The 21,398-nt window shown below is 45.7% G+C and overlaps 1 protein-coding gene across 1 annotated transcript in view; it reads right to left on the reverse strand.

Annotated features, from left to right (window-relative positions):
• LOC130130139 (plexin-B1-like) overlaps positions 1–21,398 on the reverse strand; it is a 91,975-nt gene that overhangs the window by 33,610 nt on the left and 36,967 nt on the right. The window contains exons 12-21 of the mRNA XM_056299874.1: positions 20,293–21,129; positions 19,555–19,653; positions 18,295–18,417; positions 16,027–16,120; positions 15,151–15,320; positions 13,670–13,821; positions 5,648–5,753; positions 5,120–5,256; positions 2,486–2,659; positions 900–1,143 (exon numbers count right to left, since the gene is read on the reverse strand). Of these exons, the coding sequence (XP_056155849.1) occupies positions 900–1,143; positions 2,486–2,659; positions 5,120–5,256; positions 5,648–5,753; positions 13,670–13,821; positions 15,151–15,320; positions 16,027–16,120; positions 18,295–18,417; positions 19,555–19,653; positions 20,293–21,129 (2,136 nt within the window). The remainder of the gene's footprint in view (positions 1–899; positions 1,144–2,485; positions 2,660–5,119; positions 5,257–5,647; positions 5,754–13,669; positions 13,822–15,150; positions 15,321–16,026; positions 16,121–18,294; positions 18,418–19,554; positions 19,654–20,292; positions 21,130–21,398) is intronic.

A 21,398-nucleotide genomic window follows, 5' to 3' on the forward strand; every position in this document is an offset into this window, starting at 1 on the left:
AACATACAGAAGTGATCAACAAATCCACACATCAAACTCAGTGAACACAACTCCGTATGCATCAGATTATTTGCTACATGTTGGAAAAGGAGTAGAAGTTAGTTTACACTTATTTTTTTCCCACCTCTTCCCACCTACTCTTGTTAATTCAGCTACTATACATCCATCCCATCATCCATCTATCCATCCATTATCCAAACCGCTTATCTTGCTCTCAGGGTCACGGGATGCTGGAGCCTATCCCAGCAGCCATTGGGCGGCAGGCGGGGAGACAACCTGGACAGGCTGCCAGGCCATCACAGGGCCGACACACACACACACACACACACACACACACACACACACGCACACACGCACACACGCACACCTAGGGACAATTTAGTACGGCCGATTCACCTGACCTACATGTCTTTGGACTGTGGGAGGAAACCGGAACACCCGGAGGAAACCCACACAGACACGGGGAGAACATGCAAACTCCACACAGAGGACGACCCGAGATGACCCACCAAGGTTGGACTACCCCTGGGCTCGAACCCAGGACCTTCTTGCTGTGAGGCGACCGGGCTAACCACTGCGCCACCGTGCCACCAACTACTACACATTTCAAACTCAATTCCCACTGTACTGTGGAATTCAAATCCAATGCAACTTGTGTGGCACAATTAGATAAATAAATGCACAATTAAATAGACAAAAATAAAACAACACATGCTGGATTGTTATATTTTAAAGTAAATATGCATGGAGGGATTAAAAAAAGTTTCTGAAAATTTAGCTTATTAGAATGCAACAATGCTAAACAGGCTAACAACATGCAATATTAACTATGCTCAAGTTCTTTCCTTGCTACAATGTATTCATGTGTGTGTAGTGATAAATATGCAGTATATGTGTACCTGCTTGGTATGACAGAGTGTGCCCTCAGTACAGTCTCGCTCCGGCACAATCCTCCTCCACCTCCTCAGCATGTTCTGTGGATCCTGCCCTCCATTCCCATTCCCGTCTTCCCCGCCCCTCCTCCTCTGAGCACCCCGCCTCCTCCTGGGAGGCAGCGTGTCAGGCGGGCTGAGAGTCACTCTGATCTTCGGCTCCTGGACCACGTCCAGGTTCTGACCAGACACCCGGATGATCCTACCTCCCCTGGGGGAAGGAGGAGACAAACATTGGAAATAAGATGTTACTTGGGCTTTTTTTCATCCCCCTCAAGATATTCTAAGAGGGTCTTGTTTTTTTTTCTGTTTTAGAACTAAGTGTCTATTTCCTTTGTGTGTGTGTGTTTTTTAAATGTTTTTCCTGCCAGATGACATTTATTGTGTAGGCAATCTTCCTTGGCCAACAAAAACACTTGAATCTTGATCATGAACTGTCACGTTCAAGGGAAGATGTGGTGAAGAAGTGATGGGAAGATGGCGGCACAAAATCATGTTTGCAGCCGCCTCACCCAGTACCGTCCGTGCAGTGTCTTTGTCCAAATCTGCATCTATGTTTGTCTTAATTTGATGGCTGGGAGAGCTGGTTGCTGGATCGACTGGGAGAGCTTGGTCTCCCGCATCCTGTGGGCCCAGGGACCACGGCCCTGCCTGGAGCTGTGCCCGAAGAGGAAACACTGAGGGAGGACTGAAAGGACGCGGAAGCGGGACAGGCTTAGCTAACTGCTAGCCCATGCAGACCGACAGTTCCGATAACACTGAGGGCGGTCTGGCGGCGGCCTCGCCTAGCCTTGACTGTGTTTTTAGTGTCGTCGTGTAGAGTGTGGGGAGGTGTGTCGAAGGTGTCTGGCTGGGAGAGCTGGAGTTGGATCAGCTGAGGGAGCATGGTCTGCTGTATCCTGTAGGCCCAAGTATCACGGCCCTAACAGGAGCTGCGCCTGAACAGGAAACACTGAGGGCGGTCTGACAGGACATGGAAGCGGGGCAGGCTAAGCTAACTGCTAGCTCATGCAGACTTGCAGTTCGGACAGTCATTCTGGCTGGTGTTCATTCTCCTGGGCAGTGATTTATTTTATTTTTTTGTTTAGTTTAGATATATGTGTTAGTTTGGATATATGTGTTCTTGTAGTTGTTGTAGTTTTTGGATATGTGTTTTTGTCTTTGTGTTGCACTGCTGTGGGCTGGGGGAAACGACATTTCGTTTCATTTTATTTATGGAAGAACATGAAATGAAATGACAAAGTGTTTCTGATTCTGAACAAGACTTGGGTATCAAATCTGTGCAACACTGACAAGATGCTGTTATAATATAGGGTGGGAATACAATATCTAAATTACATAATATTGAAGTAAAAATGAGGTTAGATAGTGTTGGATACCTTTTAAGGACACATATACATGAGACATACAGGTACGGTAGCATGATGAAAGAGCTGGTTCTACTGAGTAACCACGTGACTTAATCATAGTGGTGATATTCTCATGCATGACCACGGCAACCGAAAAGCAAATGAACTAGTAAAAATGATTCCATTATTATCACAGACACCCACCGGAGGAAGCTTTTGGATGGACCTGCTGTAGTGATGTTGGGGTTGGGGGTGTAATGGTACAACACGCCCTGTAGATGGCGCTCCGCTCCACCAAACCGCACATTGATGCCGTGCTCTCCTGTTCTGTTGCTGCCTCCGCTCACACAGCTGATCTGATCTTCGTGGATGTTTAACCTGAAATAAATATATTTCTCTTCATCTTTCTGACTGCCAACACTCATGTCAGCAACACAAAGTCAGAAACACACTGACAAAGAGGCACATTTAAAAGGGTTGTGTGTTGCTGTATCCAGGGCCGGGCAATGATGCAAATCGTTTGTCGTCTTACCACACTGCATGGTATCGACACAAAATCCAGATATTGCTCATATGATGTTACACAATTTTGCGACTAAATGGATGATAATGAGAAGCTATTACCTACAATTTAGTCCAAATGAGGTGTAGAATACACGACAGAGCATTATCTGAAAACTAGTTTCGGCTTGATATTATTATTTTATACTACCAAACAGTTCTATGTGATGAACCTCAGCTAGATTCTTAAACATGGTGGTTAAACAGATATTGTTATACATATATGTGTATGTATATATATATATACACTACCGTTCAAAAGTTTGGGATCACCCAAACAATTTTGTGTTTTCCATGAAAAGTCACACTTATTCACCACCATATGTTGTGAAATGAATAGAAAATAGAGTCAAGACATTGACAAGGTTAGAAATAATGATTTGTATTTGAAATAAGATTTTTTTTACATCAAACTTTGCTTTCGTCAAATAATCCTCCATTTGCAGCAATTACAGCATTGCAGACCTTTGGCATTCTAGCTGTTAATTTGTTGAGGTAATCTGGAGAAATTGCACCCCACGCTTCCAGAGGCAGCTCCCACAAGTTGGATTGGTTGGATGGGCACTTCTTTGAGCAGATTGAGTTTCTGGAGCATCACATTTGTGGGGTCAATTAAACGCTCAAAATGGCCAGAAAAAGAGAACTTTCATCTGAAACTCGACAGTCTATTCTTGTTCTTAGAAATGAAGGCTATTCCATGCGAGAAATTGCTAAGAAATTGAAGATTTCCTACACCGGTGTGTACTACTCCCTTCAGAGGACAGCACAAACAGGCTCTAACCAGAGTAGAAAAAGAAGTGGGAGGCCGCGTTGCACAACTGAGCAAGAAGATAAGTACATTAGAGTCTCTAGTTTGAGAAACAGACGCCTCACAGGTCCCCAACTGGCATCTTCATTAAATAGTACCTGTTAGAGCCTGTTTGTGCTGTCCTCTGAAGGGAGTAGTACACACTGGTGTAGGAAATCTTCAATTTCTTGGCAAATTTCTCGCATGGAATAGCCTTCATTTCTAAGAACAAGAATAGACTGTCGAGTTTCAGATGAAAGTTCTCTTTTTCTGGCCATTTTGAGCGTTTAATTGACCCCACAAATGTGATGCTCCAGAAACTCAATCTGCTCAAAGAAGTGCCCATCCAACCAATCCAACTTGTGGGAGCTGCTTCTGGAAGCGTAGGGTGCAATTTCTCCAGATTACCTCAACAAATTAACAGCTAGAATGCCAAAGGTCTGCAATGCTGTAATTGCTGCAAATGGAGGATTCTTTGACGAAAGCAAAGTTTGATGTAAAAAAAATCTTATTTCAAATACAAATCATTATTTCTAACCTTGTCAATGTCTTGACTCTATTTTCTATTCATTTCACAACATATGGTGGTGAATAAGTGTGACTTTTCATGGAAAACACAAAATTGTTTGGGTGATCCCAAACTTTTGAACGGTAGTGTATATATATATATATATATATATATATATATATATATATATATATATATATATATATATATATATATATATCAACACAGATACAGGAAAAAAGATTTTAATGCATAGCAGTACAGGCCTGTTTCGTGCATCTCGCACTCATCAGCTGCAAATGTTTCATTCACAAAGAATCTTAGTTACGTTGCCCAGCGTCACACCCTAATTTTGGTTGGACAGCGACCAATCAGATGGGGAAACATTCAATTTATAACCACCAATGGGGTAGGTGCTTACGATGCACAGCAACCAATGGAGGGGTAGAAAACATTACAACCAATGGGACTGGGGCTTGTTTTGAAAAGCATTTAGGGGCCAGGGCGCTGTTGAGATGGCGTACCTGTCCGACCGAAATTAGGGGTGTGATGCTGGGCAACGTAACTGTATGATTCTTTGTGAATAGAACATTAGCAGCTGATGAGTGCGAGACGCACGAAACAGGCTTGTACTGCTATGCATTAACATCTTTTTTCCTGTATCCGTGTTGACATTCCACTCCTCATTAGTTGAGCACTCAACACCATTGACGGTTTCGGAAAAACACTATATATACATAGTTGCAAATTCAGGGGGCAGCCGGGAACTGCCACAGCCGGGACACAAACCCGGGTCTCCTGCACCACAGGCAACTACGTTAACTAGTTGACTAAAGTGTCCGACCTGTTAGCCAACAGGCTAGCAACTCTAGTCCTTCGTGATCATTACAATATAAAGGCTTTTTTTTCTTTCCTTTTAAAGTAACAGCTGTGATACCCAACATATCCAAAAGGGGGAAGTTGGTCGGTTGCAGACACTCACACGAGACATGGCACTCCTCCGATCAGAACAGCGACTTCAGCGGGGTGTCCCGTCTTCAGTCTGTGGCCTTTTATGCTGAGGACTGATCCACCCGCCTTGGGCCCTCTCTGGGGCCAGATGCTGTTCAGGACAGGGTCCTGGGAATGAAATGAGGAGGGGGAGGACCGGGAGGAGGAGGATGCAAAGATGCACCGGACGGGAGAATACAAAGATAATCAATACTTCAGTCCTGAGCGAGTGATAGATGGGGCAGTTAAAAGCTTCCCCGAGACTTGCCCACAGGGTACACACATATAACTCACTCATTTATGTTGCGTCTAAACACTGTTACCTCTCACTGAAAACAAACGACAGGCAATTATTTAATGTCTGCAGGCCTTTATAGTGATTAGCTTTGCATGGCTGCAAGACTCTGTAGTACTGAAGCAAGGTAACTGTTACAGAGGCTACCGGTGCAACTGGAACGGGAGATGGCAGGCAGTTCAGTAGGGCAATTGTAGCAGTTGTTGTAGTTGTTGTTGTACTCACCTGAAAGCTGAAAGTCTGAGCTGACAGTCCGACTCCTCCTCCCCTCACTTTGACGGAGGCCTGACCGCTCCTCTCCCCTGCGCTGCTTGTGGTCTCACACACTATCCTGGAAGAGGTAGACATAAAAGCGACGCAGTTAGAAATGAAGATGACCGCTCATTTCACATTTTAACAGCAGTTGTGCTATCAGGTACTGATGAATCCTCTTCTGACACAGTTTGGCTTCTGATCTGCTAAGCGGCTCATTTCAATTACACCTTTTAGGGAACAAACAGCACCACTAGGGGGCGGCAGTGAGTTATAAATACCCCACATGTGATGAAGAAGTGTTTGGCGTCCCATCCATCCATCCATTATCCGAACTGCTTATCCTGCTCTCGGGCCGCGGGGATGCTGGAGCCTATCCCAGCAGTCATTGGGCAGCAGGTGGAGACACACCCTGGACAGGCCGCCAGGCCATCACAAAGGGCTGACAAATACACACCTAGGGACAATTTAGTACGGCCGATTCACCTGACCTACATGTCTTTGGACTGTGGGAGGAAACTGGAGCACCCGGAGGAAACCCACGCAGACACGGGGAGAACATGCAAACTCCACACAGAGGACGACCCGGGACGACCCTCAAGGTTGGACTACCCCGAGGCTCAAACTCAGAACCTTCTTGCTGTGAGGCGACTGCGCTAACCACCGTGCCGTTGGGAGTCCCATATTGACTAAATGTGTGTAAAACCTGACAAGTTATTGAGTATAGTTACTGATTTAAAAGTGGAACAATACAATGGGGGAAGAGAAAGACTACATCTTTTATTTTATTTTTTTATTTTTGTTTATATTTTTTTATCTTTTACTTTTATCTATTTTTAATTTAATTCAAATTTTTACCCTGTAATGAACTGGTTGTCTCCCTGCCTGCTGCCCAAATGACTGCTGGGATAGGCTCCAGCATCCCCTCAACCCTGAGAGCAGAATAAGTGGTTTGGATAATGGATGGATTTTATTTATATTTATTTTCAATAATATTTATATTTTATTTTACAATTATTTTATTTTTCAGACTGCAGAGCGGCACTGTGGCACAGTGGTTAGCGCGGTCGCCTCACAGGAAGAAGGTCCTGGGTTCGAGCCCTGGGGTAGTCTAACCTTGGTGGGCCATCCCGGGTCATCCTCTGTGTGGAGTTTGCATGTTCTCCCCGTTTCTGGGTGGGTTTCCTCCGGGTGCGCCGGTTTCCTCCCACAGTCCAAAGACTTGTAGGTCAGGTGAATCGGCTGTACTAAATTGTCCCTAGGTGTGAATGTGTGTGTTGGCGCTGTGATGGCCTGGTGGCCTGTCCAGGGTGTCTCCCCGCCTGCCACTCACTGACTGTTGGAATAGGCTCCAGCATCCCCACGACCCTGAGAGCAGGATAAGTGCTTCAGATGATGGATGGATGGATGGATGGATGGATGGATGGATGGATGGATGGATGGATGGATGGATGGATGGAGAGTGCATAACCTCGTAGTAACAAGTGCTGACTTTATATCAAATCTGATGTGATACCACCTGGCTTCGTATTTGCTTAGTGAACCAATTCAAGGCGGCCGTCAGCTGTTTTATAAACCTGTTGTTGCTGAGACCAGGAGGTAGACTGTGATGTCCCTAGCTAGCCAGAAGCTCATGTGCAGGAACAGGGTTTCATAGAGGTATATAGTCTATGTAGGCTCTAGCTAACACAGGTGAGTTTGGTGGGTCTGCTGAGAGTGGATTGAGAGGTGGGCTAGATGATGGAAGTAACTGTTGAGCCTTCCTTAAGTGTCAAAACCCAAATGACTTGCCCGTTCACACAGTCAGACTTTGAATATCACTAGTTAACACCTTGATGCTCAATAAGCCAGGTAAGAAAATCACAAAAGGTTGAATCGGTTCATCTGGCAAAACATTTATTGAGAGAGAAACGTTTCATTATCTAAGTGTCCTCTTCAGTCTCAACTGACTGCAGGTATCCCACCCTTATAAACAACACAGTCGCATAACGACTGAAACCAACGATCTGTTTCATATGCAGATATGGGCCTGATCATTAACTAGAGTTACAAAGGCCATGTGCACTATTTACAGAGGATTGGGGAATGGTTGCAGTCACAGCATTGTAAGATGGTGGCAGATGTACTCAGATGTACATCGGGGAAACCAAACAGACGCTGGCCAAGAGGATGGCACAACACAGGAGATCTAACACGTCAGACCAGGACTCCAGTCTACACCATCTACAGACCAGGACTCCACAGTCTACACCATCTACAGACCAGGACTCCACAATCTACACCATCTACAGGCCAGTGGCCACTCTTTCAAGGATGAGGATGTGCACATCCTTGATAGGGAGGAACGCTGGTTTGAACAGGGGAGTCAAAGAGGCCACCTATGTGAAGAGGGAACAACCATCCCCGAACCGGGGGTGGGGGGGGGGGGCTAAGAGTACATCTGTGACCATCTTACAATGCTGTGATTGCAACTATTCCCAAATCCTTTGAATGGTACGCATGGCCATTGTAATGCTAGTTAATGGTCACACCGATATTTGCTAAAGAAACCGGTCATTGGTTTGGGTTGTAATGCCACTGTATTGTTTATAAGGGTGGGACACCTGCAGTCAGCTGAGACTGAAGAGGTCACTTAGATGAGTTTCTCTCTCAATAAACGTCATGTCCAGATGAACTGATTCAACCTTCTTTGATTGCTAACTAACATAATGAAGTCACTGATGCTGGCGGTGACAGCTTAGCCTGATGTCCTCTATGATGTCCTCTATGGTGTCCTCTATGGTATCCTTCCTCTATGATATCCTCTATCATGTCCTCTATGACGTCCTCTATGATATCCTATCCTCTATGATGCCCTCTATGATGTCTTCTATGATATCCTTCCTCTATGATGTCCTCTATGATATCCTGTATGATGTCTATGATGTGGTCCCCAACCACCGGGCCACAGACCGACACCGAGCAAATAAACCTATATCATTGGCTATAGGCTATTTGTGGTGTAATTACACTGAACCTGGCGTGCACGGTCTGTCTGTGCTCCACCTTTCCCTGTCACGCCACAACAGGATGAGGACGATGACGTTAAACTTGAGTCATGCAACACATGCGAGGTCAACAGCCGGTCATCGCCCACTTGCCTACTCGACGTGCGTGTTGCTACTAGTTAACTAGCTAGCTACCCATGAGTAAGAAACAAACGTTGCTTGAGAGTTTCTTCGGAAGAGATAGAGGACATAAAAGGTGTAATGATGATGATAACGCAGAGACAGCAGAAGACGAGACTGCAAAAAAAAGCTTCCTTCAACAGGACATACGAGTTGTACTTAAAATACGGCTTTAGGGCGACCCATGACCCACATGTCATGACCGTCTTGCTGCAGTGAAACAAGCCCAGGGTTCCCACTGATTCAGGGATAGTGGCAAGTCCCAATGTTTTTGATGTGTGCATGCAAGGAAAATATGCAGTGTTTGATATCCAAACGTTACCTTAAATGTTATGATGCTGTTGACTTATAAACCTAACCTATATTCCGGTCTTGATTACTCCCGTCCCTCCCTTCAGCCGGCCGGTCCGCAAGAACATTGTCGATAATAAACCGGTCCGCTGTGCAGAAAAGGCCGGGGACCCTTGCTCTATGATATCCTCTATATCCTCTATGATGTTCTCTATGATACCTTCAATGATATCCTCTATGATGTTCTCTATGATACCTTCAATGATATCCATCCTCTATGACAGCGGTCGGGAACCTATGGCTCGCGAGCCATATATGGCTCTTCCGGTGACGGCATATGGCTCCCAGACAATTTTGAGTTGAAAATTATTTTTTTTTCAAAAAAATCAGTTTGGAACTGATTTTAAAATACTTGTGATATTTGTTAATAATACTGTGTCATTTTAAAGTAAACAGAAATTAGTTTTGAAGATAAATTTCACGGGTCACGGGTCACCCGTGGGTCGGGTCGGGAACCAATGGCTCGCGAGCATGTCCGGGTCATTGTAAAGGTGAAGAAATCAATTTTATCAGATAGCCAACTAGTTTATCCGCTTCAACCCTTGTAACGGAAAAGATGGCGAAAAGAAAAAAAGACGATGATTACCGTGCATTCCAGGCTGCGTGCACAGAGGAATTTGCATTTGTGGAGAGAGCAGGATCTGCGGTATGTCTAATATGCAATGATAAAATTGCATCGATGAAACGGTCAAATATAAAGCGGCACTTCGATACGCACCATGCTTCATTTGCATCGAAATATCCAGCGGGGGACAGCAGGAAAAGGGCATGCGAGGAGCTACAGCGGAGAGTGCAGACGAGTCAGCAGCAACTACATGTGTGGACCAAGAAAGGTGACGGGAATTCCGCTAGCTTTGCGGGGGCTTTGGCAATAGTAAGGAATGGAAAGTCATTCACAGATGGCGAGTATGCCAAAACATTCATGCTTGATGTGGCCATTGAACTGTTTGATGACTTCCCAAATAAAGACAAGATAATCAAACGAATAAAAGACATGCCCCTGTCAGCAAGAACTGTGCACGATCGAAGCATCATGATGGCAAATCAAGTCGAGGAAACACAAATTAAGGACATAAACGCCGGGACATACTTTTCTCTCGCGTTAGATGAGTCAACAGACGTTAGCCATCTATCTCAGTGCAGTATCATTGCCAGGTATGCTGCAGGTGACACACTGCGTGAGGAAAGCTTGGCTGTTTTGCCAATGAAAGGGACAACAAGAGGAGAGGATTTATTCATGTCTTTCATGGAGTTTGCTAAAGAAAAAAAACTACCGATGGATAAACTTATTTCTGTCTGTACTGATGGTGCACCCTGTATGTTGGGGAAGAACAAAGGATTTTGTAGCGCTTCTCCGTGAACATGAAAAGAGAGCCATCCTAAGTTTTCATTGCATCCTGCACCAGGAGGCGCTTTGCGCTCAGACGTGTGGCCAGGAGCTTGGCGAGGTGATGTCTCTGGTCATTCGAGTGGTCAACTTTATTGTTGCCCGAGCTTTAAATGATCGCCAGTTTAAAGCTCTGTTAGAAGAAGTTGGGAATCATTATCCCGGTCTGCTTTTACACAGCAACGTGCGTTGGTTGTCAAGGGGGAAGGTGCTCAGCCGTTTTGCAGCTTGCCTGAGTGAAATCCGGACTTTTCTTGAAATGAAAGGCGTCAAGCATCCTGAGCTAGACAACACTGACTGGCTCCTGCAGTTTCACTATCTCGTGGACATAACTGGCCATCTGAACCAGCTCAATGTGAAAATGCAAGGTATTGGAAATACAATCTCATCCCTTCAACAAGCAGTGTTTGCATTTGAAAGCAAGCTGGAAGTCTTTCTCAGGGACATTGAAACAGGTCGTCTTCTGCACTTTGAAAGACTGCAACAATTTAGAGATGCATGCTTAGCAAGTGACTCCACTCTACAGCTGGATCTCCAGCAGCTAGCTGGCTTTACGTTCAATCTCCTGCAGTCATTCAAAGCACGTTTTGGAGAATTTCGTGCGCGCACTGGTCTTTTCAAGTTCATCACTCATCCACATGAGTGTGCAGTGGACAAAATCGACCTGACATGCATCCCCGGGGTCTCTATCGGAGACTTTGAGCTGGAAGTTGCTGACCTGAAGGCATCAGACATGTGGATGAGTAAGTTCAAGTCACTTAATGGAGAGTTGGAAAGTCTTGCGCGACAGCGAGCAGAGCTGGCGAGGGAACACAAGTGGACAGAAATTAAAAATCTTCAACCTGAAGACCAGCTGATTCTTAAAACTTGGAACGAGCTTCCTGTGACATACCACACAATGCAGCGTGTGAGTATTGCCGTATTGACCATGTTTGGCTCTACATATGCATGTGAACAGTCTTTCTCGCATATGAGGAACATTAAGACCAACCTACGCTCACGTTTAACTGATGGAAGCCTCAACGCCTGCATGAAGCTCAACCTCACCACGTATGAACCAGACTACAAGGCCATCAGCAAAACCATGCAGCACCAGAAGTCGCATTAAAAGTAAGACATATTTAATTTATTATACGTTAAAAATACTATATGGCTCTCAATGAAATATACACTACCGTTCAAAAGTTTGGGATCACATTGAAATGTCCATATTTTTGAAGGAAAAGCACTGTACTTTTCAATGAAGATAACTTTAAACTAGTCTTAACTTTAAAGAAATACACTCTATACATTGCTAATGTGGTAAATGACTATTCTAGCTGCAAATGTCTGGTTTTTGGTGCAATATCTACATAGGTGTATAGAGGCCCATTTCAAGCAACTATCACTCCAGTGTTCTAATGGTACAATGTGTTTGCTCATTGGCTCAGAAGGCTAATTGATGATTAGAAAACCCTTGTGCAATCATGTTCACACATCTGAAAACAGTTTAGCTCGTTACAGAAGCTACAAAACTGACCTTCCTTTGAGCAGATTGAGTTTCTGGGGTCAATTAAACGCTCAAAATGGCCAGAAAAAGAGAACTTTCATCTGAAACTCGACAGTCTATTCTTGTTCTTAGAAATGAAGGCTATTCCATGCGAGAAATTGCTAAGAAATTGAAGATTTCCTACACCGGTGTGTACTACTCCCTTCAGAGGACAGCACAAACAGGCTCTAACCAGAGTAGAAAAAGAAGTGGGAGGCCGCGTTGCACAACTGAGCAAGAAGATAAGTACATTAGAGTCTCTAGTTTGAGAAACAGACGCCTCACAGGTCCCCAACTGGCATCTTCATTAAATAGTACCCGCAAAACACCAGTGTCAACATCTACAGTGAAGAGGCGGCTGCGGGATTCTGGGCTTCAGGGCAGAGTGGCAAAGAAAAAGCCATATCTGAGACTGACCAATAAAAGAAAAAGATTAAGATGGGCAAAAGAACACAGACATTGGACAGAGGAAGACTGGAAAAAAGTGTTGTGGACGGATGAATCCAAGTTTGAGGTGTTTGGATCACAAAGAAGAACGTTTGTGAGACGCAGAACAAATGAAAAGATGCTGGAAGAATGCCTGACGCCATCTGTTAAGCATGGTGGAGGTAATGTGATGGTCTGGGGTTGCTTTGGTGCTGGTAAGGTGGGAGATTTGTACAGGGTAAAAGGGATTCTGAATAAGGAAGGCTATCACTCCATTTTGCAACGCCATGCCATACCCAGTGGACAGCGCTTGATTGGAGCCAATTTCATCCTACAACAGGACAATGACCCTAAACACACCTCCAAATTGTGCAAGAACTATTTAGAGCAGAAGCAGGCAGCTGGTATTCTATCGGTAATGGAGTGGCCAGCGCAGTCACCAGATCTGAGCCCCATTGAGCTGTTGTGGGAGCAGCTTGACCGTATGGTACGCAAGAAGTGCCCATCCAACCAATCCAACTTGTGGGAGCTGCTTCTGGAAGCGTGGGGTGCAATTTCTCCAGATTACCTCAACAAATTAACAGCTAGAATGCCAAAGGTCTGCAATGCTGTAATTGCTGCAAATGGAGGATTCTTTGACGAAAGCAAAGTTTGATGTAAAAAAAATCTTATTTCAAATACAAATCATTATTTCTAACCTTGTCAATGTCTTGACTCTATTTTCTATTCATTTCACAACATATGGTGGTGAATAAGTGTGACTTTTCATGGAAAACACAAAATTGTTTGGGTGATCCCAAACTTTTGAACGGTAGTGTATTTAGAAATATTTGGCTTTTATGGCTCTCCCAGTCAAAAAGGTTCCCGACCCCTGCTCTATGATGTCCTCTATGATATCCTCTATGGTCACTCCAGACAGCTTTATACACTGGGTAGTTTGTTGTTTGAAATGGCACAAGGATTGTGTATTGGTAAATACAGTATTGGTAAATACTGGTTACAAGCTGTCTCTTTTGACAGGTTGGGTGTATTAAACGTTGTGTGTGTGTGTGTGTGTGTGTGTGTGTGTGTGTGTGTGTGTGTGTGTGTGTGTGTGTGTGTGTGGGTGTGTGTTTGGGTGGGTGTGGGTGGCCCACCTTGAAGAGACCTCGTATCTGCTGTGGATTACATTGCAGGGGACCCCTGCCACTGTGACAGAGTTGTGGACGTCCTCTGCCCTCTGGCCGAGGTTAGACCCTGAGATGGTCACGACGGTGCCTCCCTCTACCGGTCCAGATACCGGGTCAATCTGATACACAGACACACAGACATACAGGAAACATGAAGAAGAAAAGAGAGAAGAAGAGAAAAACCACGTTGTTTTCCGGATGTATCACTCAGTCATCATGACTTCATGCAGTGTTCTCACTCTGATACTGAAATACCTGATTGGCTCTTACAAACATGCACCTATGTATACACAAATTTGCACACACGCACGCACGCACGCACGCACGCGCACACACACACACACACACACACACACACCCCAGTGCAGAGCAGGTGTGTTTCATCATAAACACACACACGCGCACACAAACACACATGTCGAGAGAGAGCCGGCAGGGTTTACAAAGTCAATGACCGGTGCAGGGCAGGTGTGTTTGATCATAAACACACACAAACACACACACACACACACACACACACACACACACACACACACACACACACACACACACACATGCACATACACAAACACACAAACAAACACACATATTCTCTCAAATACACACACACACACACACGTGTTGAGAGACAGCCAGCAGCTCTTACAAAGTGGATGACTGGTGCAGGGCAAGTGTGTTTCATCATAAACACACACACACACACACACACACACACTCAAGCACACCCACGCACACACAAGCACACACACACATACACAAACACACACACCCACACACACACACATGTGGGGAGAGAGCCAGCAGGTCTTACGAAGTGGATGACCAGTGCAGGGCAGGTGTGTTTCATCATAAACACACGCACAAGCACACACACGCACATGCACACACACACACACACACACACACACACACACACACACACTCAAGCACACCCACGCACACACAAGCACACACACACATACACAAACACACACACCCACACACACACACATGTGGGGAGAGAGCCAGCAGGTCTTACTAAGTGGATGACCAGTGCAGGGCAGGTGTGTTTCATCATAAACACACGCACAAGCACACACACGCACATGCACACACACACACACACACACACACACACACACACACTCAAGCACACCCACGCACACACAAGCACACACACACATACACAAACACACACACCCACACACACACACATGTGGGGAGAGAGCCAGCAGGTCTTACGAAGTGGATGACCAGTGCAGGGCAGGTGTGTTTCATCATAAACACACGCACAAGCACACACACGCACACGCACGCACACACACACACACACACACACACACACACACACACACACACACACACACACACACACACACACACACACACACACACACACACACACATACACACAAGCCCACCCATGCACATACACACACACACGTGGGGAGAGAGCCAGCAGGTCTTACGAAGTGGATGACGGGTGCAGGGCAGGTGTGTTTGATCTCGTCTGTGCAGGAGTCCTGGTAGACACAGTCGGAGCGGGCGGTGCTGCCACACCACACACAGCCATACTTTGGATCAGCCGTGCGGCAGCGGCTGCAGTCCGAACGCCCCACCGAGCAGTTGAACAGAGTCACTGCAACACAGGAGAACGTCAGGAGCTAGATTAAATTGTATTTTTTACAGTTTTGTCCCCGTCATGGTGGGAAGAGAGAGGACGTAGGACTTCACGTACTTCAGTAGTGGATTGTGGAGTAAGATTGTGGAGTCGGGCAGGAGGGCATGCAGACACTTTTCATTACTGCACATAAGTGGGTTTTCACGGATCGCTGCAGCATACAGCATCGTGGTAGTGTTCATAAACGTTTCAGTTGTATTTGCAAGGATGTGTTGTAGTGTTTATTAGAGGACTTAACGACACATTGGGTGGTGTTTATGAAAGGGTTTTTGTGGAGTATGTGCAAGACTCTCAACAGTGTGTGTGTGTTTCAGAACATGTGAAAGTGCAAGCATGTCATTTAACTATGCAAGAGGTAAAGTATATGTATACTGTGTGCAGCGGAAAGTTTGGGAAAGCACCTCGCTGTCACATTCTACACAATACTGTACATCTATCAACTCACAACCGCCTCACACACACACACACACACACACACACACACACACACACACACACACACACAGCCATACCTTTTTGCACTCACACATTTATATCAAACATAATAACACACGTGTAGAAAAGCCTCTTGCAGACACAACAGCCGAAAACTGAACAGACACACACAACATACACACACACACACACACACAACACACGAAGACGGACTTAAAACAGATCCTACCGTGCAGCTCCTCAGCACTGTCGATGACGAAGTTGTCTTTTCTTCTCACATCAATTGTAGCTTGGTACTCCTCCAACGCAGCAGAATAGGTATACTGAAATACAACAGTCATAATAAGTAATAATAACAATAATAATAATGATAAATAATAATAAATAGAAATATATATAATAACAATAATAATGATAAATAATAATACATAATTATATGATAAGAATAAATTATATAAAAATAATAATAAATGATAATAAATAATAATATTAATAATAATAAATAATTATATAATAGTAGTAAATTATTAATAATAATAAACAATTAATAAATAAATATAGTATACACACATTGGCCATCTCAATCTTGCCTCTCTTGCTTTGTCTCCAAACCGTCCAACCTGAGCGGTCTCTCTAATATAATCGCTCCTAATCCTGTCCTTCTTCGTTACTCCCAGTGAAAATCTTAGCATCTTCAACTCTGCCACCTCCAGCTCCGCCTCCTGTCTTTTCGTCAGTGCCACTGTCTCCAAACCATATAACATAGCTGGTCTCACAACCATCTTGTAAACTTTCCCTTTAACTCTTGCTGGTACCCTTCTGTCGCAAATCACTCCTGACACACTTCTCCACCCACTCCAACCTGCCTGCACTCTCTTTTTCACCTCTCTACTGCACTCCCCGTTACTTTGGACAGTTGACCCCAAGTATTTAAACTCAAATGCCTTTGTCACCTCCACTCCTTGCATCCTCACCATTCCACTGTCCTCTCTCTCATTCACGCATAGGTATTCCGTCTTGCTCCTACTGACTTTCATTCCTCTTCTCTCCAGTGCATACCTCCACCTCTCCAGGCTCTCCTCAACCTGCACCCTACTCTCGCTACAGATCACAATGTCATCCGCGAACATCATCGTCCATGGAGACTCCTGCCTGATCTTGTCCGTCAACCTGTCCATCACCATTGCAAACAAGAAAGGGCTCAGAGCCGATCCTTGATGTAATCCCACCTCCACCTTGAACCCATCTGTCATTCCAACCGCACACCTCACCATTGTCACACTTCCCTCATACGTATCCTGCACCACTCCTACATACTTCTCTGCAACTCCTGACTTCCTCATACAATACCACACTTCCTCTCTCGGCACTCTGTCATAAGCTTTCTCTAAATCTACAAAGACACAATGCAACTCTTTCTGGCCTTCTCTATACTTCTCAATCAACATTCTCAAAGCAAACATTGCATCTGTGGTGCTCTTTCGTGGCATGAACCCATACTGCTGCTCGCTGATCATCACCTCTCCTCTTAACCTAGCTTCTATTACTCTTTCCCAAATCTTCATGCTGTGGCTGATCAACTTTATACCTCTGTAGTTGTTACAGTTCTGCACATCGCCCTTGTTCTTGAAAATCGGTACCAGTATGCTTCTTCTCCACTCCTCAGGCATCCTCTCACTTTCCAGGATTGTGTTAAACAATCTAGTTAAAAACTCCACTGCCATCTCTCCTAAACATCTCCATGCCTCCACAGGTATGTCATCAGGACCAACTGCCTTTCCACTCTTCATCCTCTTCATAGCTGCCCTTACTTCCTCCTTGCTAATCCGCTGAACTTCCTGATTCACTATCCCTACATCATCCAACCTTCTCTCTCTCTCATTTTCTTCATTCATCAGCCCCTCAAAGTATTCCTTCCACCTTCTTAGCACACTCTCCTCGCTTGTCAGCACATTTCCATCTCTATCCTTGATCGCCCTAACTTGCTGCACATCCTTTGCAGCTTGGTCCCTCTGTCTAGCCAATCGGTACAAGTCCTTTTCTCCTTCCTTAGTGTCTAATCTGTCATACAACTCACCATACGCCTTTTCCTTTGCCACCTTTCTCTTTGCTTTACGCTGCATCTCCTTGTACTCCTGTCTACTTTCTTCATCTCTCTTACTATCCCACTTCTTCTTTGCCAACCTTTTCCTCTGTATAATTTGCTGTACTTCCTCATTCCACCACCAAGTCTCCTTGTCTTCCTTCCTCTGTCCTGATGACACACCAAGTACCTTCCTAGCTGTCTCCCTCACTATTTCTGCAGTGGTTGTCCAGCCATCTGGCAACTCTTCACTACCACCCAGTGCCTGTCTTAACTCCTGCCTGACCGTGTTACACTAATTAAACACGCTAATTCTCTTCCCACTTACTAGCTGGTCCACGTTGGGTCTCCTGAAATATGCTGAAATGCCAAAATTACACTTAGATGAAACACCACAGTGAGGCATCTTCTGACCTGGTGCAGCTGGCAGGTGATAAAAAAGATCGTAGGCTGGATGACGTCTATCTCCACGGAAGCCTCCACCACGACAGGCTGATTCTCGATTTCCAAAACACACTCGTAGTCATAATCCTTATCCTGAAGGCGCACACACACACACACACACACACACACACACACACACACACACACACACACACACACACACACGAGAGATACATACAAGACAGGTAGTGATAAGTCCATAACACTTGACTATTGATAAGCATTAAAAAAACCTGATTCCTCTTGTTGTGTCTATCTTTGAAAGAGCCCCCCCCCCCTAATTTTTCTTGCATTAACAAAGCAATTTATTTATTTATTGGGATTTTTTTTTTGTGGTTTTTTGCCCCTTTTTCTCCCCAATTTTTTCCGGCCAATTACCTGCCTCTTCCGAGCTGCCCCGGTCGCTGCTCCACCCCCTCTGCCGACCCGGGACGGCTGCAGACTACCACATGCCTCCTCCCATACATGTGGAGTCGCCAGCTGCTTCTTTCACCTGACAGTGAGGAGTTTCACCAGGGGGACGTAGCACGTGGGAGGATCATGCCATTACCTCCAGCCCCCCCCCGAACAGGCTCCCCAACTGACCAGAGGAGGCGCTAGTGACCAGGACACATACCCATATCTGGCTCCCTACCCGCAGACACGGCCAATTGTGTCTGTAGGGATGCCTGACCAAGCCGGAGGAAACATGGGGATTCGAACTGGCGATCTCCGTGTTGGTATGCAACGGAATAGACCGCTATGCTACCCAAATGCCCAAATCATTGCATTTTTATTAGACTAGCACTAAAGGAAGTAGGAATCAGCAACAATTTATTGACATTTCTTTCATGTGTTTGCGTACACAAAAGACACAAAATTTCGTTTTCCCCCCAAAAACGACACCACCAAAAACATACAAAAACAGAGAGAACAAAGCAAAAAAACAAACAAAAACAAAAACAGTAAACAACACAGTCCACTCAGTGCAACACAGTCCAAAAATTCCACTGTCCAGGGAGCAAACGCCAGCCAGGTTGACTGTCGGAACTGCCGGTCTGCATGGGCTAGCAGTTAGCTTAGCCTGCCCCGCTTCCATGTCCTCTCAGACCGCCCTTGGTGCTTCCTCCTCGGGTGCAGCTCCGGTCAGGGCCGCGGCCCCAGGGCCCACCGGGCGCAGCAGTATAAAGCAGTGCGCTGATATGAGAAAGGGATTTAGGTAGAGGACTGCTAAAGGTTGATGTGCAGTACCTGAAATAGGTGGAGGTGCTGTCCCACCAGGGTGATCTTCCTCTCCACGTTGACGGGGAGGAGCGAGAAGCCCTGAACCTTCTCCACACACGGACACTCCTGCTGATTCAGGATCAACCAGTACAAGAAATATTATCTACTCTCCTTGAAAGAACAAATCACAATCCACAGCAAGGCAGTGATAGCAAACGCTGAAACCAACCCAAACAACGCAAAACCGAAACACACGGAGCTATGGTGACAACGAAGACAGGCAAAGAAACAGAAAAATGCGAAACAGTTCCAAAAACACTCGCTCGCAACAAAGCAAGCAAAACGTACTTATGTGATGCAACACCGGACACACACGGGCTGAACATAAAGGGAGGTTGACCACTAAAATACAGCGGAGGAAATGATGGGAAATCAACTAGTCAATGGCGAGAAACCTTTAGTCTGGGTTAGTTCGAGGCTCTTTTTCCAGACACGACTTGAATGAGCCAGATGAAAGTGGTATGGAGATGGTAGTTGTCAAGACCTGTGAGGTTTATGCCCCAAACCTCCTTACTCTTTGGTTAAGGGGCTTACATGGTGATGTAATTTGTGTGTCTGACAGAAGAGCTTCTTCAGATAAATTATGTATAATATATAAAAACTACATCTTGTCAGGTGCATTTTGCAGGAGGGAGCTCCTGTAAAGGGACTGAAGCATGTAAATAGTAGGATGTCTACGGTGTTCCACCGAGTTTCTCAACTCACCATGAATTCAGTGTCAATCGGGGGATCAGACTGGTAGTTTTTTGCAGAATCGGCGTTGGGGTTGATATTAGGCTCAGGAGATTGTGTTTTTATCAAAGACTTTCCACCGCCACCCGCTGCGGTTCGGCCCGTGGCAAAAAGACCCGGCGTATCCATCTCCACCTCCATCTCCCCTCCTCCGTTCCCCCACTCCTTGACCCAGTCCACAGGGTCGCTCTCCTCAGAGTTGGCTAGGGAACCGGTCGCCTTACCATCTGACACTAGCACTGTTAACAGCGACACTTCGCCTGACGTGGTTGAGCTGACACCTGAGGAGGAGCTCACAGATTCACCTGACGGCTCTACAACGCCGACGTCGGTGTATGCCTCGCCGCTAGTGCTGCTGGGTATCGTAGTCTTGGGGGATCCTGGAACGGTCCTTGTCCGATCAGAGATATCCACAAATTCAGACTCAGTTACCAGATCATCACCGGCTAGCTTATCTTTCTCAGAGCCTCCAGTCATGTCAACACCTCCCTCCTCTACCTCTGCCACTGTCTCCCCTTCGGAGAGGGATCCACCTGGGGTGGTCACCTTCGGGTGGGCGGAGGTGGCCTGGACAGAGGAGCTGGTGGAAGGAGAAGTCCTTGCCGGGGTAGTAGGTGATGGACTGGATGTAGTGACAGGCTGTCGGGAGGTGGGGGGTGACAGTGTAGTGGTTGCGGATGAGGGGGCAGCTGCTAGTATAGTGGGGCCAGGTGGCTCTGAGGTTGGGGGCTGCGCTGTGGCTACTGTGGTGGCAGTCAGGACAGTGGGGGGTGAAGGGGGCAGTGAGGTGGTGGGTGTCTGTGGTCTGAACTTGAAGATGAACATAGCGGACAATGAACAAGGGGAAAGGAGGGTCGGACATGGGGTGGGGGGAAATGAGGGGAAAGAGTGGTGAAAAGAGGAGAGGGAGGGGTGAAGGGGAAGAGGGAGATGTAAATCAGGGTAAAATGAAAGGGTATGCAAATCCATTCAACTGACATGATGACAGAAAAGAAATTCATGCTAAAAACAAAATACATTAAAGGATATATAACACAGGAAACAGGAGGCCAAGGGTAAACTAAAATGTACGATAAAGG

Source organism: Lampris incognitus, chromosome 2, assembly GCF_029633865.1.
Source record: "Lampris incognitus isolate fLamInc1 chromosome 2, fLamInc1.hap2, whole genome shotgun sequence".
In the NCBI taxonomy this organism is placed as follows: Eukaryota; Metazoa; Chordata; class Actinopteri; order Lampriformes; family Lampridae; genus Lampris; species Lampris incognitus.